At 41.8% G+C, this 25,712-nt stretch overlaps 1 protein-coding gene across 1 annotated transcript in view; it reads left to right on the plus strand.

Annotated features, from left to right (window-relative positions):
* Positions 1-25,712, plus strand: part of LOC117511792 (NEDD4-like E3 ubiquitin-protein ligase WWP1) — a 143,598-nt gene that overhangs the window by 100,488 nt on the left and 17,398 nt on the right. The window contains 5 exon segments of the mRNA XM_034171695.1: positions 2,038-2,178; positions 5,827-5,947; positions 6,044-6,148; positions 14,535-14,631; positions 20,800-20,872. Of these exon segments, the coding sequence (XP_034027586.1) occupies positions 2,038-2,178; positions 5,827-5,947; positions 6,044-6,148; positions 14,535-14,631; positions 20,800-20,872 (537 nt within the window).

Consider the following 25,712-nt stretch of genomic DNA (forward strand, 5'->3'; position numbering starts at 1 on the left):
AATATAATCAGAAGATTCAGAGAATCTGGAGAATGTTCTACACGTAAGCGGCAAGGCTGAAAACCAGCATTGAATGCCCGTGACCTTCAATCCCTCAGGGGTACTACATCAAAAACCAATATCATTGTGTAAAGGATCTTACCACGTGGCTCAGGAACACTTCAGAAACCCATTGTCAGTTAATACAGTTTCTCACTACATCTACAAGTACAACTTAAAACTCTACCATGCAAAGGGAAAGCCATACATCAACAACAACCAGAAACACCGCCACCTTCTCTGGGCCCGAGCTCATTTGAATAGACAGACGCAAGTGGAAAAGTGTGCTGTGGTCTGATGAGTCCACATTTCAAATTGTTTTTGGAAATCATGGACGTCGTGTCCCTCTGGACAAAAGAGGAAAAAGACCATCCAGATTGTTGCCAGCGTTAAGTTCAAAAGCCAGGCATCTGTGATGTATGAGGGTGTGTTAGTGCCCATGGCATGAGCAGCTTACACATCTGTGATGGCACCATCAATGCTGAAAAGTGCATCTAGGTTTTAGAGCAACACATGCTGCCATCCAAGCAATGTCTTTTTCAGAGGACATCCCTGCTTATTTCAGCAAGACGATGCCAAGCCACATTCTGCACGTTACAACAGCGGGCTTCGTAGTAAAAGACTGCAGGTACTAGACTGGCCTGCTTGCAGTACAGACCTGTCGCCATTGAAAATGTGTAGCACATTATGAAGTGCAAACTACGACAACGGAGACCCCGGACTGTTGAACAACTGAACTCGTACATCAAGCAAGAATGGAAAGACTCCCACTACAAAGCTTCAACAATTAGTGTCCTCAGTTCCCAAACACTTAATGAGTGTGTTAGAAGGAAAGGTGATGTAACACAGTCATAAACATAACACTGTCCCAGCTTTTTTGAAACACGTTGCAGGCATCTATTTCAAAATGAGCAAATATTTTGCACAAAACAAGTTTATCAGTTTGAACATTAAATATCTTGTCTTTGTGGTGTATTCAGTTGAATATAGGTTGAAGAGGATTTGCAAATCATTATATTCTGTTTTTATTTACATTTTACACAACATCCCAACTTCATTGGAATTTGGGTTGTATATTTGGTATGCATGTACAGCTTGCCTGTGTAACCATAGTAACATATGAAATTTTCACCTTAATGCTGCATTCACGTGGTGATGGTATGTACCAGACGGTAAAGTGAATATTCCATTGTTTTTGATGAGATGATAATAAAATAAGAATTCCACCACCACTGGCTGTGAGAGCTCCAGTTACACACAAACAACCACAAACTGGCTGGTGGTTAGTGTAGAAACTCTGTTTTAGATCTGATCAATAGAAATAACTTGCATGTTACAGAGAGAAATTAAGCTCTCCGGTCACAAAATGTTGCCCTTTCAAGCAACAATCAAATCCATAAGATTCTAAATTAAAATAAAATCGTACAAACTGCTGTAGCTCTGTTCTATTTTTCAATTTAAATAAATTGTCATTCATATCATTAACACCGCAAAATTACAGCCTTTAGCATCATCAATGGGAGACAGTGATTTTAATATAATCAGCAGTATGGTGGTGCCCTGCAACAGACTGGCTGCCTGTCCAGGTTGTACCCCGTCACACTCCCTATGACTGCTGGGATAAACTCCAGTGAGTGAGCAGTGTGGCGGTTCTTCTGCCATCAACATGTGAATGTAGGATTGCTAAGATAATCAAAGGAGTTTAAACAGAGATGTTGTCTTTGTTCCCACTTCTGGTGATTTGGAAATATCTCATCAATATGTGCACTGTTATCATGTGGTACAAGATGCTGTGTTTCATTAAGATGTCCAATACTAAATAAGTAAAATACATTGTGAGAGGTCTAAGTGAACAGTGAGATTTATTACAATACTCACAGTTTACATCTGTGGGTTCATGTTGCACAATGCAAGATGAAAATTCAGAAACTAAAGCTAAACACAAGATTCCATCTTCAGTACTATAAATATTAAACCATGCATTATCATTATGTCCAGGGACAACAATATTGAAGAATGTGGTCTGGAAATGTACTTCTCTGTGGACATGGAGATCCTGGGAAAGATCACATCTCATGACCTGAAACCTGATGGCACCAATGTTTTAGTCACTGAGGAAAACAAGGAAGAGTATATCAGGTACCCTGTGCCACACAGACGTCTCACTGCCTAACAGTTTGTACACATTTTTATGGTTTTATTGCATCATGTTAAAGGAAAAGCGGTACGTTTCTTTGTAATTTTTTAAATCTCGGCTAGTAAAAAGTATTTCCACTGTGATCTAATTTAATAATATATACGAGGTCTATTAGAAAAGTATCCGACCTTATTATTTTTTTTCAAAAACCATATGGATTTGAATCACGTGTGATTGCGTCAGACAAGCTTGAACCCTCGTGCGCATGCGTGAGTTTTTCCACACCTGTCGGTTGCGTCATTCGCCTGTGAGGAGTGGTCCAGCCCCCCTCGGCGGGATTTTCATTGTCAGGAAATGGCGGAATGATTTGGGCTTTTTTCCATCAGAATTTTTTCAGAAACTGTTAGAGACTGGCAGCTGGAAACCATTAAAAAAATCTATCTGGCTTCAAAATTTACAGGCTTCACAGAGAATAAGGACTGTTACTACAGCTTTAAGGACGGCTTTAACGAAGCTCGGCGCGCCGCGCTCCGTGCCGCCATCGAGAGCCACAAACCACTGGATCATTTCTAAACGGATGGCTCTGTGGAGCCGGGGACCATCGTGTGCACTTTCTCTGGTTATCACAAGAGCGGACATCAAGCCATTTTCTGGCAGATTTCACTTTTAACAAGAGATTTTGTCATGGAAAGCCGAGCGGAGGCTTCGCGCGTCACTACCGATTTGCTGATGGAGCGAGACAAAGGAACACCTCCGTTTTGGTCTCACAGGACGGCTTTGAGATGGCGTTCAGACAGCTGTTGGTGGTTTTTCCATCGAGTGATTATCCGAGAAATTGTGGATGTGCCTGGACATGCCAGAACATGTCCCGTGAGGCTTCATCACGGCATTGCTTTGCGCCATGCGGCATGTCACAGGGCCACATACAGACAAACAAACACATTAACACCTGCACGCACACCTACGGACAATTTAATGTTTCAAATCCATCTAACCTACATGTCTTTGGATGTGGGAGGAAGCCAGAACACCCGGAGGGAACCCACGCAAACATGGGGAGAACATGCAAACTTCACACAGAAAGGCCAAAGTTGGCAATTGATCCCATGAACTTCTTGCTGTGGGTCAACAGTTTTAACCACTAAGCCACCGTGCTGCCCTTAACATGAAATCAAAGTTACGTATGTAACTACAGTTCTGTGAATTCCGGATGACCGCCAGAGGGCAGAGCTTAGCACCTGGATTATTCCATGCTAAAATAGAACTGTAAAAGGTAAACAAACTGATTTTACACAGTACACTCCTTATTAAGTAAGACTAGACTATTTCGTATCTGCTCACAGGAAGTAAAAAAAAAAGTAATCAAAACTACATTAAGCATGCAGGGGTTAATTAATCATGCACATTGCTTTTTCAGATCAGTAAGTTTAACAAATGTTTTACTGTGCACAGAGACCAACATGCACATTTAATGCATCTCTTTAATGCTTATGAGCAAGCACTTCTTTGTGCAAAACTCTGTGTTCATACAACAAAAATCACATTTGGAGAACATTTTCATGACCCTTGAAATGCTGCCTTTATTTGAAAATTATTGATACCAGTCAGCCATGAAAAAAAGTGACTGGGAGGCTTTTGAAAACATGCAGAAATCAGCCACAGAACAGAAAAGAAACAAGCTGTGTTCCTTAAGGGCCCCGTCACACATGATGCAGCTACGTACAACTCCAGGGCGACAGGCTTGTGAGTGCACCACTAACCATCACGCCGATGAGCAGGCCGTGAACATTGCCGGTGCCAATGGTTTGTGCACGCAGGAACACAGTGCCAGCAGCTGCACGATGTGGTTACACATCGTGCAGCTGTTTCTTGGACAGTCATACAGGGCTGTCATAAAGTACGGTCCTTTTTATTTTTTTCAAAAACTATATGATTTCATTCATATGTTTTTACGTCAGACATGCTTGAACCCTCGTGCGCATGGCGTGAGTTTTTCTTCGCCTGTGAGCACTCCTTGGGGAGAGGTCGTCCACCCCTCGTCGGAATTCCGTTGTCTGAGAAGTTGCTGAGAGACTGGCGCGTTGTTTGCTCAAAATTTTTTCTAAACCTGTGAGACACATCGAAGTGGACACGGTTCGAAAAATTAAGCTGGTTTTCAGTGAAAATTTTAACGGCTGATGAGAGATTTTGAGGTGAGACTGTCGCTTTAAGGACTTTTCACGGTGCGAGACGTCGCGCAGCGCTCTCAGGCGGCGTCATCAGCCTGTTCAGCTGAAAACCTCCACATTTCAGGCTCTATGATCCAGGACGTCGTGAGAGAACAGAGAAGTTTCAGAAGAAGTCGGTTTCAGCATTTTATCCGGATATTCCACTGTTAAAGGAGATTTTTTTAATGAAAGACGTGCGGACGGGTCCGCGCATCAGGACGCAGCCGCCGCGACGGTCCCGCCACAGGAAAACACCTCTGTTGAAAGCCTTAAGGACAAGTTGGAACATGTCCTGCCTGTAAACAATTTCTCATATACTCACTCCACTGAAAGCCATCAAAAGCCGCCTGGATTTTACAAATGGTTATCAACACAGAGGTGTTTTTCCTGTGCCGCCGCACCGCGTCGGCTGTGGTCCCGACGCGCGGATCCGTCCGCACGTCTTTCATTAAAAAAATCTCCTTTAACAGTGGAATATCCGGATAAAATGCTGAAACAGACTTCTTCTGAAACTTCTCTGTTCTCTCACGACGTCCTGGATCAATAGAGCCTGAAATGTGGACGTTTTCAGCTTGAACAGGCTGATGACGCCGCCTGAGAGCGCTGCGCGACGTCTCGCACCGTGAAAAGTCCTTAAAGTGACAGAATCACCTCAAAATCTCTCATCAGCCGTTAAAATTTTCACTGAAAACCAGCTTAATTTTTCGAACCGTGTCCACTTCGATGTGTCTCACAGGTTTAGAAAAAATTTTGATCAAACAACGCGCCAGTCTCTCAGCAACTTCTCAGACAAAGGAATTCCGACGAGGGGCTGGACGACTCCTCCCACAAGGAGTGCTCACAGGCGAATGACGTCACCGACAGACGTGGAAAACCTCACGCATGCGCACGAGGGTTCAAGCATGTCTGACGTAAAAACATATGAATGAAATCCATATAGTTTTTGAAAAAAATAAAAAGGACCGTTACTTTATTGACAGCCCTCGTAAATTCCTACAACCCCACATTAAGATTTGTTTTGAGCCAAAGAAAATAATGCTTGCATTCTTTTATGCATCTCTGCTCTCAAACTGTGTGATTTTGAAGTTAAATGTAACATGAAATCTGGTTATCCGTTAATTTTAATTTCCAAAGCCTAAGTCTAGTTGCCACTGTGGCCACCTTTGAGTGAATGAATCAGAATATATTAGATTTTTTTTTTTAATGGAATTATCTATTATTTAAATATTGATGGAAAACTTGTTTCCAAAGATAGATTATTCAGTCAACATAAAAAATTTAACAACAACATTAGCACTGATAGGCTATGTCGTGGGGTATTGTGTGTTGGGAATCACCAGGTTTTCTAGAAATTTGTGATGAACATGTTTTGTTGAAATACAAATTCTAGTCATTGACTTTGAGTTTAAGAAATGTTACGTCGTTCAAAATGTTGTTTTACAGCCTGATGGCAGAGTGGAGGTTTTCCCGTGGGGTCGAAGGTCAGACCAAAGCTTTTTTGGATGGTTTTAATGAGGTTGTTCCCCTTCAGTGGCTCCAGTATTTTGATGAGAAGGAGCTGGAGGTGAGCATTTTTTGGTTGAGAGTAATAAGAGCTACTTCTTTTGAGTTCAGTTTTTAACTGCTAGTGTGTATATTTGTGTGTACTCATTTGTTTCAGGTGATGCTTTGTGGCATGCAGGAAGTGGACTTGCAGGACTGGCAGAGGAACACAGTGTATCGTCATTATACCAGGAACAGCAAACAGATCATCTGGTTCTGGCAGGTATGTTCGCATGCAGCTGAGCAGAATGTTTTATATTTTGAATGTTTTTGCAGTAAGATTAATTTGCACCAGTGTACACAACAAGATGTAGCTTACGAGTGACATTTCTACACTGCATGAATATTAAGAAAAAATGTAACTGTTAAACATAAGAAGACCCCCCACCCCCAATGTTAAAAGCTACCCTAACACCCCACATACACACACTTACACTCTTAGGTGATGGACAAGTGTTTAAAAGACTGGGCTAGTGACCTTAGGATCCTTTGTTTAAATCCCTGTCAGACTGGACTTAGGTAGTTTCTCCTGGTGTGTAGTGAGCGCTTTGCACATCAGCACCCTGACATCACTGTGTGTGACTGAGTGGAGGGGTGAATTAGGCATTACTGTAAAGCTCTTACACCCGAGATACTCATTATGCAGCTCAGGAGGCACATGCAGCTCGTTAAGCTTTAATTGATGGCTCGCATAGTAGATTATAACAATATAACACAGCCAATACATTCCCTAAAAGAGGGACTGTCAAACCTGGCAACGCAGCCTGCTTACATCATTTAACCTCATTGCACGCTTGCAGCCAGGTTAGTTCACTCCACTAGCCAGTGTGAGGTGCATGCACAAAATGGATAGATTTCTAATTAAAAAGAGGCAGAAACCAGCACAAAAACCAGATGGACAGACACACAGTGTTGTAACGAATAGTGAGGAAAAATGAGTCTGAGGAAGCAGCAAACGAAAATCAACATGAAGACGCCGGTGAGGAGAGGAGCAGGCAAATGTCAGGTGTTCCCAGTAAAAAAAAAAAAAAAAAGAAAAAGGATACGAACCATACAAGATGAGCACAGGAATTTTTAAGAGAAGTGGACAGACATTCTTATTTGTTCTTCATGGCATGAACCCTCTGTGCTTAATGTGCAACAAACCCACGCCTGTTTCAAACGAAGCAACTTGAAGCGCCATTTCAAAACTGCGCATCCACAATTAAATGAAAGTTATCTGGCAGTGAACTAAGAAAGAGGAAAATAGCACAGCTCACTGCTTCACTTTATGGGCAGCAAAATCTTATTCACAGGACAACCTCCACTGCAGAGCGTTTAACAGAGACATCTTTTGAAATAATGTGGATTTTGGTGCGGGCCAAAAAAAAAAACATTCTCAGACTCTGAGATAGTAAAAGACAGATTTTTTTGCTTCAGCAGAAATACTGCTCACAGACATTGACAGCAAGGACACGATCCTTAAACAAATAAAAGGATTAGTTGTCTGATTCAACAATAATGAGGCGGATGGAAGACATCGTAAAGGAGGTACATGACCAGTTCTTGGCTGATCCGCACGCCGCACCTTGTTTCAGTATTGCAGTGGATGAAAGCACCAATGTCACCGATGTTGCTCAGCTGTGCATTTGGGCGAGGTTCCTAAAAGAAAACTCTTTTCGAGAGGAAATGTTGTGCTTACTACCACTCTATGGCCAAACAAGAGGTGAGGCTATTCTGAATGCACTTGTGGTATTTTTTGAGGAAAGTCATCACATCTGGTCCAAACTTGCAAATTTCATCAGCTTCCACTGCATCATCCATCAGGAGGCACTGGAATCAAAGCTCAGAAACAGTGAATTTCAAAATGTGATGCAAAAAGTTGTGCATGTGGTCAATTACATTGTTTCAAGAACACTAAACAACAGACAGTTGATTCAAGACTATGACACAGAGTACAGCGATTTAATGTTGCACAGTGAAATAAGATGGTTGTCCAGCGGAAACGTGCTGGAGCGGTTCCTGAGCCTCCTTCGTGAAATCAGCACTTTCTTGGACAGCAAGGGGAAACACCAGCCAGAGTTGAAAGACCCACACTGGATCATACAGCTGGCCCTCCTTACTGACATTACCTGTCACCTGAGCGCTCTCAACTTGCAGCTCCAAGGGAGAGACAAGTTTCTGAGTGACATGATGAAGGCAGTCAGAGCATTCCAAAACAAAATAACTGCTCTGTGGATACCTCACAGAACTCATCCACTTCCCAAAACTCAGAGTTACAACTACAAGTAACCCATCTCTGCAGCAACACTTCAGCTACAGAGGATTTGTTGAAGTTTTGGAGGAGCTGAAGGCTGCAGTACCTTAGTACTGGGATGAGCGGAAACTGGCACGCATGTCCTTGACTTTCTTCATGTTGTATTTGTAGTTTGTTGTTGCAGTCACAGTGAGGCATTCAAGATGTGCATGGGTCAGTCGGATCTAATGGAATCCATGATGGGGATTGTCGGCATTGTTCGCCAGGCGCTCGAAAAGCCAGATAGTGACGTAGAAATCTCCCCCACCCCGCCATGCATCCACACACGTTGCTGCGTCTAATTTTGCAAAAAAAAAAAAAAAAAATGCGAGCGGATGCAGCAGGATGCTCGTGCGGCATGTGTGTTGTGAAAGGCCCTTATGGCAGATCTGGGTAAGGGATGCATTCTTACTTGACGATGATGGGTCACTCAGGTAGGATTGTAGTAGTCGATTTTTGGAGGGTGAGTATAGTCTTGATTTCCTCGTCCTTTTCATCGGACCAGTCCTGGTGTTTGCGTGTAGCTTGTCCGACATATTCCAGAGCAGTTTGGTCGACCATGTTTTTGAAATAGGTCCACTGTCCTCAATATTTCCCTGTCTGGGTGAGGTTTGCATCATTCTACTATCCAGGTCTGTAGAAAGGTTGGACAAGAAAGTTGGGTCCATGAAGTTAGAGATTTAGTCTCCTAGCAAACTGTTGTTGTCCGTGGGGTCTTTTCTTTGGCTGGATGTGGAGGCTCTTCTTTGATATGACCAAACTGTGATTTGTCCAGCAGTCCGTGCCACACATTGCTTTTGGGACCCTCACCCTCACCTGTCCCTTTTCCTGACAACAACGTAGTCTGATAGGTGCCAATGTCTGGAGCAGCGATGCATCCACATCGTCTTATTGCACAGACAGGCAGACAAAACATGATGTTTGAGATTGACAGTTCATGAGTAGAACACATTCTGGGGAGCAGAAATCCACTGTTGCTGCATTTTCCAGTGGGGGTGTCTACCAGTGATGGCCTCCCAAGTTTTGTGGTCTGTACCAGTCGTGGCATTGAAGTCGTCAAGGAGGATTATATTTTCTGGCTTGGCAATGGCAGTCAAGACATTCAGTCAAGGCCTTGAGCCACTTGTGTACAGGTTTGCAACTATAGCGTGGGCGCATCCCCTCCTGCTTGTTCTCTGCTCCCCCGTACCCCTCCCCCAGGAGGATTTTCTTAAAAAGACCTGAAAGTTCAGCTCCAATTTGCCAGAAGGTACATCTGAGATGCAAGTCAAGATTTGATGTTTTGGTGAAAGGAATTCCTCCTCTATACCACTTCATCATGAAGGTGTATAACTATACATAATTTCTGCAGTCACAGACACAGAAGCCTATAACTTCTTCTGGGTTGTCTGGGTGTCTTGGTTATTTTCCTTACTCTTCTCCGTCTTGCACAGTCACTCAGTTTTTGAGAACTGTCAACTCTATATTTGTTCATAATTTATTGTAAGTAAAGTCCAAGACATATTCAGTGACCTGGAAATATTCATATATCCATCCCCTGACTTGTCTGAAGAAAACTGGCAATAAAAGTGATTATTTACAGGTGACACAGTTTCATCTTCATCCTGGTAGATGGCAGCAAATTTTTGTAAAGAATGTCTTGGTACATTTTTCTAGCCATCCTTCCTTCAATTATATGAGCTTTGCCAGTGCCGTATGCTGAAAAACAGCCTCACACCCTGATAATCCCACCACTGTTGGTATGATGTTCTGGGGTGATGTGCAGTGCCATTTATGGTGTGTATTATGGCATCCAAAGAGTTCAGTTTTGGTCTCATCTGATCAGACTATAGTGTGTGTGTGTGTGTGTGTATATGTATATATATATATATATATATATATGCTCCCATTTTGTATGAGATGAACTCAAAGATCTAAAACTTTTTCCACATACACAATATCACCATTTCTCTCAAATATTGTTCACAAACCAGTCTAAATCTGTGATAGTGAGCACTTCTCCTTTGCTGAGATAATCCATCCCACCTCACAGGTGTGCCATATCAAGATGCTGATTAGACACCATGATTAGTGCACAGGCGTGCCTTAGACTGTCCACAATAAAAGGCCACTCTGAAAGGTGCAGTTTTATCACACAGCACAATGCCACAGATGTTGCAAGATTTGAGGGAGCGTGCAGTTGGCATGCTGACAGCAGGAATGTCAACCAGAGCTGTTGCTCGTGTATTGAATGTTCATTTCTCTACCATAAGCCGTCTCCAAAGGCGTTTCAGAGAATTTGGCAGTACATCCAACCAGCCTCACAACCGCAGACCACGTGTAACCACACCAGCCCAGGACCTCCACATCCAGCATGTTCACCTCCAAGATCGTCTGAGACCAGCCACTCGGACAGCTGCTGGAACAATCGGTTTGCATAACCAAAGAATTTCTGCACAAACTGTCAGAAACCGTCTCAGGGAAGCTCATCTGCATGCTCGTCGTCCTCATCGGGGTCTCGACCTGACTCCAGTTCGTCGTCGTAACCAACTTGAGTGGGCAAATGCTCACATTTGCTGGCATTTGGCATGTTGGAGAGGTGTTCTCACGGATGATGCGAAGGAGATGTGTTGCACTGCATGAGGCAAATGGTGGTCACACCAGATACTGACTGGTATCCCCCCCCAATAAAATAAAACTGCACCTTTCAGAGTGGCCTTTTATTGTGGGCAGTCTAAGGCACACCTGTGCACTAATCATGGTGTCTAATCAGCATCTTGGTATGGCACACCTGTGAGGTGGGATGGATTATCTCAGCAAAGGAGAAGTGCTCACTATCACAGATTTCGACTGGTTTGTGAACAATATTTGAGGGAAATGGTGATATTGTGTATGTGGAAAAAGTTTTAGATCTTTGAGTTCATCTCATACAAAATGGGAGCAAAACCAAAAGTGTTGCATTTATATTTTTGTTGAGTATATATATATATATATATATATATATATATATATATATATATACACACACACGAGGTCTGTTAGAAAACTAGCCGACCTTTTTATTTTTTGCAAAAACCATATGGATTTGAATCACGTGATTGCATCAGCCAAGCTTGAACCTCCGTGCGCATGCGTGAGTTTTTTCACGCCTGTCGGTTGCATCATTCGCCTGTGAGCAGGCTTTGTGTGAGCAGTGGTCCACCCCTCTCGTCGGATTTTTATTGCGAATAAAATGTCTGAATGATTTGGAGCTTTGCTGCATCAAATTTTTCCAGAAACTGTGAGAGACCTCCAGGTGGACACCATTCGGAAAATTCAGATGGCTTTCAGGGACGATTTTATGGGGATTACACAGATTAAGGAGTGCTCCAGCCGGTTTAAAGACCGCCCACAGCGGCTGAGAGCGCGGCGCACTCCGAGCGCCGATCGACAGGATGACACCCCGCTGAAACAACCAGATCATTTCCAAAGTGAAGGCTTTGTTGATCCGGGACGTCGTCTGACTTCCACAGAAATGGCAGAAGATGTGGACATCGGCACATTCCACTGTTACAGGAGTTTTTGTCATGGAAAGAGAAGCAGAGGGATGCGCCACGGAGCCGCTCATGGCGCGGACAAAAGCACCTCCGTGTTGGTCTCACAGCACGGCTTTCAGACGGCTTTCAGTGGCTTTTCAGTCGTGTGACTATCCGAGAAATTGTGGATGAGCTGGACATGCCAGAACATGTCCTGTGAGGCTTCATTATGGCGTTGCTTTGCGCCATGTGGCTCCGTCCCGACGTGCGAATTTCTCCGCTCCTCTTTCCATGACAAAAACTCCTGTAACAGTGGAATGTGCCGTTCATTTCCAAACTGAATGCTGTGTTGATCCGGGACATCGTCTGACTACCACAGAAATTGCAGAAGATGTGGACAGCTTCAATGGGCTCAGGCACCTTACATAGGCCAGAATTAATCTTTTGTGTGGATATAATTAATTATTTTGCCACAAGCAACTGTTGAATTTGAAACAACAAAGTTGTGTAATTTCCGACGGTACTTGAATGCAGCATCAGTGGCAGCAGGAGCTGCTGTGCGCGCTTATTATTTTGTATTAAATATAACAATATGAGTGTAGGAATGACAATCCAGTCCTTCTGTACATGTGGCAACGGGTAGATGAATAAAAATGATGATATAAAGAGCTGTTCTGGAAGGAAGAATTCACATTGTGGATCAGTGATCAGCTGGTGGAATAACCGCACGAGTCAATGCGCGCGTTCACACAGATTAATTTACTGCTCTGATATCTTCAATCATCTTTACACTTATATTTATATTTATTCTCCCTTTTGACAGTTTTCTGTTATAAATCAATATATATGGCTTAGAACGTAATACAGTGATACAGCAGTGACCACAGCACACTTTTTTTTTTTTAAATGGAGGAAGACTGAGCGCACAGCGTGTCGACAGTGAGGATTCTGATGATGATGGAGATGATCCCTCTTTTGTTCTGGCGCAGGTGGTCCACCAACGTGCACACAGATCTCCACAGATTATGTTTGCAGTTTCTCCAGGACTCAGGCGCTATGAGCTCCGTCCCAGCATTGAGTCCTGGAACTCAGAGATGCAGACACACACTGCTCCAGCTGTGGCTCCCGGCACATTTTGTTAAAGCGTCGAGATTGTGAGCTTCGGTTTTGTTAAGTTCCTCTTTCGTCTCTTTTGCGCTCTTGCTTCACAGACTGTTCGGTGACAAAGCTCTTTCGTCCACCTTTTCTCAACGAATTGTGACGTTTTTTACTTTTTCCCTTTGTTCGTCGTGTGCCGTGTGACTGGGCCATTACATGCACAACCATTGGGCAGATAAATATAATGTCTTACCTTATTTGCCCAACCATGATCGTGTATTTGACATGTTTTGTGCATCTAAACTATGTTTTTTACACCTCTTTTTAAGGCTCTATTGCGGGGTTTGTTTGACACATTTAATGGTGCCGTCTTTAATTACTGCAAAAACACCACAATGGATGAAAACAGACAAACTTCATAAGCATTTTGAATGGAAGCCTGTTAACAACGATGAAACAGTTTTTGAACAAAATGCTGCTTGTTGGCTGTAAGATGGTGTTAGTTTGACAATGTTCCCTGGTTGTGATGAGCCAAACAGAACCACTTTAGATCACAGCTCCTCCGCGGGGCTGCGAACCCTCCCGCAGCCGGCGAGAAAATATCCGCCTTTTTTCCCTCCCGCGTTGAAACCGGAAGTGAGCTTACAAGCGCGCTCATTGGTTGGTTGTGGTTGGGTGTATATGCTCGCGTATTTACTTTATTGACCCAACGGTTGGGCGTATAGCCACTCTCTTATTGTAACATGATACAAACAGGAAAATAAAATAATTGGGAAGTGCTGCCTGGCAATAAGTTAATAAAATGTTCTCAAATAAACAACAAATATGTCAGTTGATACTGTCAATTGATTTCCTGAAAGCTGCGCGCTTTATGCAGTGTGAATTCACACACACACCCCGTGTAAATATAAGGTCTTACCTGTGCGTTTTAATGACGAAAAGTCACTCTGCGGCACTTTGCGCCATCACATAAGCCTTCTCCCCCCTCCTTCCCCACCGGTTCTCTGTCTTGGCACATCAAGTCCAAAAAGTCACAGTGCCTCAATAATGCCTCATTTTCTATAGCCTCCATGTGATCCTGGCTGCACACGTGACGAAATCTCAAGAAAAAGTTATAAAATTGCTCAGTCCCATGAGGAACATGATAAACCCACTGAAACCACTTGGAACAAACTGTTTGTGGGCACTCTTTCAGAACAAAATGCTAGTTGGACAAGAGGCCTAAGCATTCAGGTTTAAATAGTTTGGAGTTGGAAAATATGCATAGAAATGATTAGGTTAGAATGTTTACTTGCCTCATAATTGTGCATCCTGTGTATATATTCATTGTTTTAGCTCTCGCACAAACATGTATAATTCAGATTATACCTTTTAACTCGTGCAAAGCCCTGCACACAGTAAGCTAGTGTGATGTTTTCATCACTGTTTCTGTCTAGGACCTTTTTGTAAAATTATTGTTATTGTGGTCATGGTTATATTCATTGTTTTTCTTTGCATCATAAATGTTATATATATTTTTAATGATATGAACCAGCTGGGATTCATACAAGAGCAATATATGCAGACCAGGTGAGGCAGTGAGTGAGGGGGACCCCAAGTGGAAGGTCACCCATTCAAGGCCATTTGTGTTCTGTTCTCTCAATACAGCTGGACTGGTTTTTATGTTTGTAGACTATAAATATGGTAGTGGATGCACAGCGAGAATAATTAACAGCGTTCATCGGCACTTTCTCTCTTTGTAGCTGGTGAAAGAAGTGGACAATGAGGTGCGATTGCGGCTAATGCAGTTTGTGACTGGAACCTGCAGACTTCCTCTGGGTGGCTTTGCTGAACTAATGGGTCTGTAACACACACACACATATACCCACACACGCATACTACAAATATATATTGAGAGAGAGAGAGCGATCCATTGTTGAAGAAGGCAAGTGATACAGGTTCTCTAAAATATCAACAACCCCAATTGCAATGAAGTTGGGACTTTGTGTAAAATGTAAATAAAAACAGAATACAATTATTTGCAAATCCTCTTCCATCTATATTCCATTGAATACAGCACAAAGACAAGATATTTAATGTTCAAACTGATAAACTTTTAAACACATTGTTTTTATGCAAATATTTGCTCATTTTGAATTGGATGCTTGCGACACTTTTCAGAAAAGCTGGGACAGTTAGTATGTTTACCACTGTGTTATATCACCTTTCCTTCTAAAAACAATGTGTTTGGGAACTGAGGACACCAATTGTTGAAGCTTTGTAGGTGGAATTCTTTCCCATTCTTGCTTGATGTACGACTTCAGTTGTTCAACAGTCTGGTTGTTGTATTTTGTGCTTCATGGTGTGCCACACATTTTCATTGGGTGACAGGTCTGGGCTGCAGGCAGGCCAGTTTAGTACCTGCACTCTTTTACTACGAAGCCACGCTGTTGTAACACTGATGTAGTGACGAACTGTGTTAACTAACAGTGGTTTTCTGAAGTGTTCCTGAGCCCAGGCGGTAAGCTCCTTTACACAATGATGTCGGTTTTGAATACAGTGACGCCTGAGCGATCGAAGGTCACGGGTATTCAATATTGGTTTTCGGCCTTGCAACTTACATGTAGGAAGTTCTCCAGATTCTCTGAATCTTCTGATTATAATATGGACTGTAGATGATGGAATCCCTAAATTCCTTGCAATTGAATGTTGAGAAACAATGTTCTTAAACTGTTTGATTATTTTTTTTCAGGCAGTTGTTCACAAAGTGGTGATCCTTGCCCCATCATTGCTTGTGAACGGCTAAGTCTTTTGGGGATGCTCCTTTTATACCCAATCATGACACTCACCTGTTTCCAATTAACCTATTCACCTGTGGAATGTTCCAAACAGGTGGTGTTTGAGCATTCATCAACTTTCCCAGTCTTTTGTTGCGCCTATCCCAGCTTTTTTGAAATGTGTTGCAAGCATCCATTTCAAAATGAGCAAATATTTGCACAAAAACAATAAGTCTGAGTTGAAGAGGATTTGCAAATCATTGTATTCTGTTTTTATGTACATTTCACGCAACGTCCCATCTTCATTGGAATTGGGGTTGTATATTATAATAGCCAATGAGCCTCTGCATGCTTGTGTATGGCTTTGATCATGGAGAAACTGGGTAGAGCTGACATTTGCCATTTGTTATGCTTATGTATTTTAGGTTAAGGATGAACGTTGTGAAAACCGAAAGTTGATAGGACTAATATTTTTGCAGAAATTAGGGATAATACTTAACAACAGTGAACAATGGGCATTGTGCTGCAATGCACTGTGGGAGTTCGGAGTTTTGGGGTTTTAAATGTTATTGTGGTTTATGTTAGTTTACCAGTGTTGTTAGTGTTATTGTTTTTGTTCAATTGTTTAATCAGTTTAGTTAAGTGTCATGTTGCTGTTACCACGAGTGAAAAGTGTATTGCTTTGATGTTGTCCGCCACTGTCTCTTATTTGTGCGTGTGTAAAATTAGAAGTACCTGCTTGGGGCAGAATGCAGATAGACAAAAACCTCTGTGTGCGTGTTTACCTTCAATCATGGACAAACTGAGAACTGACATTTCCCGTTTGGTATGCCTCATGGCAACAAACGGAACTCATTTGATTGAAACTTGATTGAACTCATATTTTTGGAGAAACTACAGATATTAGCTAACAACACTGAACAATGGATGTTGCTAACTACATTCTGGACTCCCACACCATTTCAGCAGGGGGCGGTAAATCATCTTTGTATTAAAAGCATGGGTGCGTGATTTTATTTACAAAATATGTAATTTAATTAAGAATACGTTAAAAATACATGGATGACACAAGAAAGTGAAAACACATTTCTATTTTGGTCCATTTAAAAATCTAATGACAAAATAGAAGTAATTGGAAGCACTCAGAGTGCAAACCTCTGCCAAGACCATGGGGTCACTGACGCCATAACATCTACACGCCGTGGAATCATTGAACCTAAAAAAGTCAAACAATGAAGTTTGCTCAGTAGTAAAAAAAAAAAAAAAAAAAAAAAGTTTCATCTGCTGTGACTGGATAGCATATATCCTTAGCGCTTGGCATCACAGTTTATTGCAACTTGCACCTTTCCCAGAAGCTACTGTCATCTAAGCACTAATATTGATATTGCATGTGCTTATAGACAAAAACAAATAAGAGACAAAATTCAATTTATTATTCAACTAAACTGCAAAAATATGAATTTTTTTAACATTTATGAAACACTTCTCTAAACAAGGCCATAGGGTCACTGTCCCTAAAGAGATTCCCTCCTTTGCACAGTGATCTATTCATTTCAGTGTTACAACCAAAACTATTATACATACACTTTTCTTTCCTTTATATTTGACATCCTTGACCATGAAAACATATCACTAGAACTTGGAATCACTTTTATGTCTTTATTAGTTCAAAAGTTATTGTATAAAAACGATTTTTCGGTAATGGCAGTTTTCTTCTGGATCTAGCTCCATAACATTTGAAGCTACATCAAATCTGATGACACCTTACTGAATCAGTACAGATTCAGCTACAATTTGGTGTTAGTTGTGCATCTCTAGCTTCATTTGTCACCTCACACTGACACATTTTCTATTTTCCCTATATTTTTGCATATTCTGGATCACCAGATCCGGAATCCGGATCCAATCATCACCAAACTTTGTTGTTTGATAGAATTTGACTATGTTACACCTTAATTTTTTTCAAGCCTTTCTGCCTTGTTTTTATGGAGTTAGAAACTAGAATGTCAAAATTCCCCTATCCCGCAATGGTGAAGAATCCTTTAAAAAATTCCTGGATCCAGATCGTGATCTGGATCACCACTAAAAGTTAATCACTTGTTCCTCTTGTCATTTCCAACCACTCCACAAAATTTCATCAAAATTCGTTCAAAACGTTTTGAGTTATTCTGCTGACAAACAGACAGACAGACAAACAAACAAACAAACGTGACCGAAAACATAACCTCCTTGGCGGAGGTAATAAATTAAGAAATATTCCAATTTGAAAACAAATGCACCCCGAACGTGATTGACAGCTGCAACTGCTTAATGCTAACTTTTAACATTGAAAATGCCATAGACATGCTAATGCGTTAGCATCGTGATCCGGATCACCAGTAAAATTTAATCACTTGTTCCGCTTGTCATTTCCAACCACATCCAAAAAATTTCATCAAAATCCGTTCAAAAACGTTTTGAGTTATCCTGCTGACAGACAGACAAACAAACAAACGCGACCGAAAACATAACCTCCTTGGCAGAGGTAATAAAAAATAATAATAACACTGATTTTTAATTCAACCTTTATTTAACCAGGTTAGTCCCATTGAGTTTGAGACCTCTTTTGCAATGGAGATCTGGACCATTGTAAAGTTTCCAATTCATCTAACCTGCATGTCTTTAAATAATGGTAATAATAATACTGTGTATTAGATAACAAGATCCTAAACAATTTCTAAGTACATTAAGATAATAAATTAACATAAAATTTTATGTAACTCACGGGAAATAAAAGGGTTGAGTTCTTCTAAAAACTGTGCGGTCTAAGGTTCTAAAAACATTCTGGATTTGCACACTATTCCAACTCCATAGAAAGTTTGCACAATTTATTGCCACTTTTGAAAAATGTCAGCTACCTATTTTATAAACACAACCCAATCTTGAGCCCATGGATCCCCACGGGCAATGCACTAGTGGCATATGTATTCCAGCTAGTGCTGTTTATGAGGTCTTAAGTTTCTTCAGTATTGTAATACAGTTCAGTGTAGTTCTATTTAATCTGTTTACTTAATTTTCCTTTTGACTGGTTACTTTGAGTAATTTGATAAAGATACAAATATGGTTACTGTGAACACAAATATGAATGGATTAAACATGGTGAAAGGGTTGTGTGTTGATTTATAAAGTTTTTAAATTTGGACAGGCATAATCAAGGTTGCCCAAAACAGACAATTATATGCTGCTTATAGTTATTGTCCGATGTTTCATGGACATGAATGTCTTGGCAGTGTTGAGCTTTTAATGGTTTCTTTCTGTTCGTGTTTCTGAGCCATAATAATTGCAGAACAAACGTCTGCAATAGGGATTTTTTGTTTTTTTAATTATGAGAATTATCAGGTACGTCTGTAAGGTTTGGACATGAACCAGTGTCATATACTAATGACTAGATGGCTATGGTACGAGCGCCCTCCTGAAATCCTGATGTATCACTGGGATTACTTTATATCAAGCAAGGGTTAAGGTTAGGGATTGCTTGGGGAGGTGTAGATGAGGAGTATCACTTACACTGTCAGATATCTGAGATTTTGGCTGTGTGGTGTGTTTCTCTGGGCATGCCATGCAGGTGTCTCTGTGTTGAAGACTGCAGTGGCTGGGGAACCCCAAGGGGGCTACTCTTCCAGTTCCTGCTGCTGGAAAAACATCCCCACAGCATGATGCCGCCACTACCATGCTTCACTGCAGGGATGGTGCCTGGCTTCCTCCAAACATGACACCTGGCATTCATGGCAAAGAGTTCAGTCTTTGTCTCATCAGACTAGAGAATTTTTGTTTCTCATGGTTTGAGAGTCCTTCAGGTGCCATTTGGCAAATTCCAGGCGGACTGCCATGTGACTTTTACGAATGAGTGGCTTCTGTCTGGTCATACCATACAGGCCTGACTGGTGGATTGCTGCAGAGATGGTTGTCCTTTTGAAAGGTTCTCCTCTCTCAACAGAGGAATGACAAAGGAAGAGGAATGACAATGACAAAGCTCTGACAGAGTGACAATTAGGTTCTTGGTCACCTCGCTGACTAAGGCCCTTCTCCTCCTATTGCTCAGTTTAGACAGGTGACCACCTCGTCCGTCCTGTGGATCCGAGCCTCTTTCATTTATGGATGACGGAGGCCACTGTGTTTGTTGGGAATTTCAAAGCAGCAGAAATGTTTCTGTGCTCTTCCCCAGATTTGTGCATCAAGACAATCCTGTCTTGGAGGTCTACAGACAATTCCTGTGACTTCATGCTTGGTTTGTGCTCTGACATGCACTGTCAACTGTGGGACCTTATATGTAGACAGGTGTGTGTCTTTCCAAATCATTTCCAGTCAACTGAATTTACCCCAGCTGGGCTCCAGTTAAGCTGTCGAAACATCTCAAGGATGATCAGTAGAAACAGGATGCACCTGAGCTTAATTTTGAGCTTCATGGCAAAGGCTGTGAATACTTAAGTACATGTGATTTCTTAGTTTCTTAGTTTATTTTTAATTGGGCAACGCTGTCTCATTTCAGGGCGGGTGCTAAAGGGTAAAATATGACGGATATGATGTAATTTCTCTACTTTCAGGGACAGAAACACAGCACTTTCACTGAGCATTGGGCAAGTTACCTGCAAACAATGTGAAAATGCAAAGAAAAGGATGTGGTGGAAAGTGGACGTGTTGCGGTTTGTTTATGACCCGGAGCTCAAACGTGTCGAGATGGTTTGTGCCAGGCGAGAGAACAAAGCTACTCTGGTTAGCTGTGTAGGCTAACACTTACTGACATGACCTCTCGCATTTGCCTTTGTCTTCCCTTCTCCACTGGGAACTGAAAAAAACTTCACTTTTGCGACTGCTTTGGTGATTGCAGCTGAAAACAAAACAGTACACCATTTTCCCCGTGTGAAGTTATGCTGTGTATATTTTGCGCAACGGGAGTGTCTATCCCCATAACTGGTCAAATCCCGCAATATCACGCAGGGTTCAAACGAGACTGTGCTGCCCTATAAATTGGGAAAAATCTCAAACTTGTTTCACATTGTCATTGTGGGGTATTGTGTGTAGAATTTTGAGGAAAAAATGTTTTTCATCCATTTTGGAATAAGGCTGTAGCATAAAAAAAGTTGGAAATGAGCAGTGTAGCGAATACTTTCTGGATGCACAGTAGTTAACACATACAGTTTTGCCAGTAGCACAACAGCAGTGCAAATTTAATGGTTTCTTGTTCTGACGTTCTTCATCTGTGGCTTTCTAGGAAGTAACGGGCCGCAGAAATTCTGCATTGAGAAGGTGGGGAAGGATACCTGGCTTCCTCGAAGCCACACATGGTGAGTGAATAGTTATATATATTCCTCTTAGCATACTAAAATGTATCAGATTTTGAAACAAATTTTAATTAATTTCAAATTTACATTTGATCGGGTTTTACCAAGATGCTGTAAAGATCGCACCGTTTTCCTGAACACAGTATTGATTCTTGTGTCCATGATAAGTTGTACAGCACGTATCAGATTTTTTGGCACATTTGAGCTAGATTGCATTATCTCAGGAGCGTGAGTTCGATAGACAGTGTCCGTAAAATGGACCCTGTACTGGACCATTGCGGTGAATAAGGAGCTGAGCCAGGAGGCGAGACTCAATTTATCAATTGATTTCCACTCCTATCCTCACCCTTGGCCATGAACTTTAGGTAATGACCGAAAGAGTGACGTCACTGATAAAATTGTTGGAAATCAGATTCCTCCATCGGGTATCTGGGCTTACATGCACTCTTGGACAGGGTGAGAAGTTCGACTATCTGGTGGGGGGGGGACTCTGAGTGGAGCCGTTGCTTCTTCACATCAAAAGGATTCAGCTGTGGTGCTTCGGGCATCTGGTTAGGATGCCCCCTAGTTGTGTCCCTACGGAGGGCTTCCATGCTAGTTCAACTGGGAGGAGGCCCTGGGAAGACCTCGGACACACTAGAGAGATTACATTTCACAGCTGGCCTGGAAATGTCTCAGGATCCCCCAAGAAGAGTTACAGGACATAGCTGAGGAATGAGCTGCTTGGTCTGCTGCCACCACAACTCAGATAAGCTGCAAAAAAATTAATGAATGACTGAATCTCACATTAGTTCAAACTTGATTATGATTGAATTTCAGCAAGACCCTTTATGGACCACCCAGTTTACTTCACCCATGAGGTGTATTTTTTTGACAGTATCAGCTGGCATTTTTCGTTACCTTACCCTATCGTACGTCTTTGGTACAAGGTTCAGAGGATCTTTGTGTACCACTGGAATAAATTTGTGTCAAACGAATGGCTACTTCAGGAGACTCAGATGAGAAGTATCACTTGCATTATGGGGGAGTATAGGTGGACATTTACATCCCCAATTCCAATGAAGTTGGTACGTTGTGTGAATTGTAAATAAAAGAGAATACAGTGATTTGCAAATCCTCTTCAACCCATATTCAATTGAATACACCACAAAGACAAGATATTTAATGTTCAAACTGATAGACTTTTTTGTTTTTGTGCAAATATTTGCTCATTTTGAAATGGATGCCTACAACATGTTTCAAAAAAGCTGGGACAGGGGCAACAAAAGACTGAGAAAGTTGATGAATGCTCAAACACCTGTTTGGAACATTCCGCAGGTGAACAGGTTAATTGGAAACAGGTGAGTGTCATGATTGGGTATAAAAGGAGCATCTAAAACCCAAACAGCTGACCCAAAAGGTCAGCTGTTCACAAGCATGAAAAAATAGTCCAACAGTTTAAGAACAATGTTTTTCAACGTTCATTTGCAAGAAATTTAGGGATTCCATCATCTATAATCTATAATATAATGAGAAGATTCAGAGAATCGGGAGAACTTTCTACACATAAGCAGCAAGGCCGAAATCCAACATTGAATGCCCGTGACTTCAATCCCTCAGGCAGCACTGCAATAAAAACCGACATCATTGTGTAAAGGATTTTACCGCGTGGGCTCAGGAACACTAAAGAAAACCATTCTCATTTAACACAGTTCATCGCTACATCCACAAGTGCAAATTAAAACTCTACCATGCAAAGCGAAACCCATACATCAACACCATCCAGAAACACTGCCGCCTTCTCTGGGCCCGAGCTCATTTGAAATATACAAACGTAAAGTGGAAAAGTGTGCTGTGGTCTGACGAGTCCACATTTCAAATTGTTTTTGGAAATCATAGATGTTGTGTCCTCCGGACAAAAGAGGAAAATGACGATCCAGATTGTTGCCAGCGCAAAAAGTTCAAAAGTCAGCATCTGTGATGGTAAGGGGGTGTGTTAGTGCCCATGACATGGGCAACTTACACATCTGTGATGGCACCATCAATGCTGAAAGGTACATCCAGGTTTTAGAGCAACACATGCTGCCATCCAAGCAACATCTTTTTCAGGGACGTCCCTGCTTATTTCAGCAAGACAATGCTAAGCCACATTCTGCACGTGTTACAACAGCGTGGTTTCGTAGTAAAAGAGTGTGGGTACTAGACTGGCCTGCCTGCAGTCCAGACCTGTCGCCCATTGAAAATGTATAGCAAATTATGAAGCACAAAATACGACAACAGAGACCCCGGACTGTTGAACAACTGAAGTCGTGCATCAAGCAGGAATGGGAAAGAATTCCACCTATAAAGCTTCAACAATTAGTGTCCTCAGTTCCCAAACGCTTATTGAGTGTTGTTAGAAGGAAAGGTGATATAACACAGTGGTAAACATACTAACTGTCCCAGCTTTTTTCAGACGTGTTGCAGGCATCCATTTCAAAATGACCAAATATTTGCACAAAAACAATTTGTGTTTAAAAGTTGATCAGTTTGAACCTTAAATATCTTGTCTTTGTGGTGTTTTCAATTGAATATAGGTTAAAGAGGATTTGCAAATCATTGTATTCTGTTTTTAATTTACATTTTACACCAAAGTCCCAACTCATTGAATTGGGGTTGTAGTGGGGTCATGTTGACTTGGAGTTCAGGCAGATTTAAGGCCCCCATTCTTTTATAAAGTGCCTGAAAGTGATACTTGAGTGAAAGTACAAGTATCTCACCATAAAATTACTTTGGTAGAAGTTAAAGTCTCCTTTAAAAATATTACTTGAGTAAAAGTCTTAAGTATCTGACATTTACTGTACTTAAGTATCAAAAGTATACCTCTCATAAAATGTACATTAGTAAAAGTATTTGTGAAAGTAAAAATCCAAAACAAGTGGAGAGTGAAAACAGTGACACGAAAAGAAAGCCATTGTGGTGTCTGGGGAAACCAGGAGGGGGCCTCAGCACGTATAAAGGCTAGATCCGTCTCTGGCGGAGCAGTTGGTGATGCGATGAGTGAGCAACAGGTGGATGGATATAGCGGTAAATATGTTGCCGTTCTTTTTTCCTGGAAGACTCACGCACTCTTCTGTATACACAACAGCCAGGCTCTTGTGAAACAGAACAGTCATTTATAGCTACACAGTTGTGCCAAATTTAAGGGAAAAAAGAAAATAACTTTGCAAGCATCACCACCACATACCACTGCAAAGCAACCAAACGCTGTGGTCTTTGCACTCTCGACCAAATCTGCTTTTACGCAGCGCTTCTCTGCAAAAATTCAAACAAATAAATGAATTAAAACAACAACCACGCCGGCAGTTTTGTCAGTACTGAAGTTTTCCCCTTAAGTTGTGTTACTCCGATAGTGTGCTGGAATCCAGCGGAATCCGAACCGTGTGAATGTGTGTGCGTGCGTTTGGAGTTCAAGTGCAGATGGGTTTCACCTCCACAGTCTTTCTCAGCGAGGATGCAGATTCAACCTGTCATCTTTTAATTTTTTTGTCTTTTTAAACTTGTTTTATGTCAAACACGACACTTGATGCTGCAGGGGTGGAAGTAGCTCTTCCAAGGCGTACCCTTGCGTACCAGCTGTAGAGGACTGTGCGTACCACGGTGTTCCTGCTTACTTTCACCTCTGCAAACAGGCATTGCCCAATCAACTTTATATTGTAGTCACCAGTAACAAAAGATGATTAGGGGAAATGGTATCAACATATCAGCCAGTTCTTTCAGTACTTTTTGCAGTGAGTTGCATGTATCCACATTGATCTTCTGCAACCTTGATGGCAGTATGTGTCGTCAATTGCACTTGGAAGGGGCATATCCAGTGATGATTATTCCAGCGCTTCTTTCTCAGATTCTTTACAATCACATAGTCTCCAGGATGGATATCATGGAGTGGTTCTTCAGCTGACAATGGAAGGGCTGCCTTCACTCGAGACCTGCACACAGAAAGCGCTTGTGAAAGCGTAATGCAATAAGAACACAGATTGTGATCAATAACACTGCATATTCCACTGTACAACACCTTGGGATGGAGTCATGTGTGGGGTGGTCTTCCAAACAGGATTTCAACAGGTGACAGATTAAATCTGTCATGTGCAAAATATCATTTGCATCAGAGCCAGTGGTAAGCATTTTGCCCAATTTAGGCCTGTTTCAGTGGTGCATTTTGCCAATTTGTTTTTTAATGTACCAATCTCCCTCTCTACAGCTCCTCCTGATTGCAGATGATAGCTGCAGTGATTTTTAAGCTCATTGTCCAATACAGTGCTCAGCTCTTTGATCATTTCATTCACAAAGTGTGTACCATTGTCTGAAGAAACTTTTTCTGGAACTCCCCATCTGGGAACAATGTCTGCCATTAAAGATTTTGCTATTGCCTTTGCTGACACATATTTTGTTGGAAAGGCCTCAGTCCATTTGGAAAACATGTTCACTACTACAAGGCAGTATTTCTTCCCCTCTGCTAGGATTAATTCAGTGAAATCCACCATAAGGTGTTGGAAAGGACCCAAAAGGGGGAGGGTGTGCACCCACAGAAGTCAGTGGAGTAGTTTTACCTGAATTGTTTTGGGCACAGATAAAACATCTTTTACAGAAGTCAGCTGCATAGCCACAAAGCCTTTAGTGAACCAAAATTTGTGAATGTCAGCACCATTCCTCCTTTGGACACACGGTCACACCATGTGACAAATTAGCATAAATTCAGAAAAGGCTCTAGGCATTCAAGGTTTAGGGGGCTCAGACGGGAGATGTGGGCCGTACTAAATCCCATCAACCTTCTCAGCACCAGCTTTGCGCCAAAGAGAGACATCACCGGGAGTCCGCAAAGGAT

The sequence above is a fragment of the Thalassophryne amazonica genome, chromosome 1 (genome assembly GCF_902500255.1).
Source record: "Thalassophryne amazonica chromosome 1, fThaAma1.1, whole genome shotgun sequence".
In the NCBI taxonomy this organism is placed as follows: Eukaryota; Metazoa; Chordata; class Actinopteri; order Batrachoidiformes; family Batrachoididae; genus Thalassophryne; species Thalassophryne amazonica.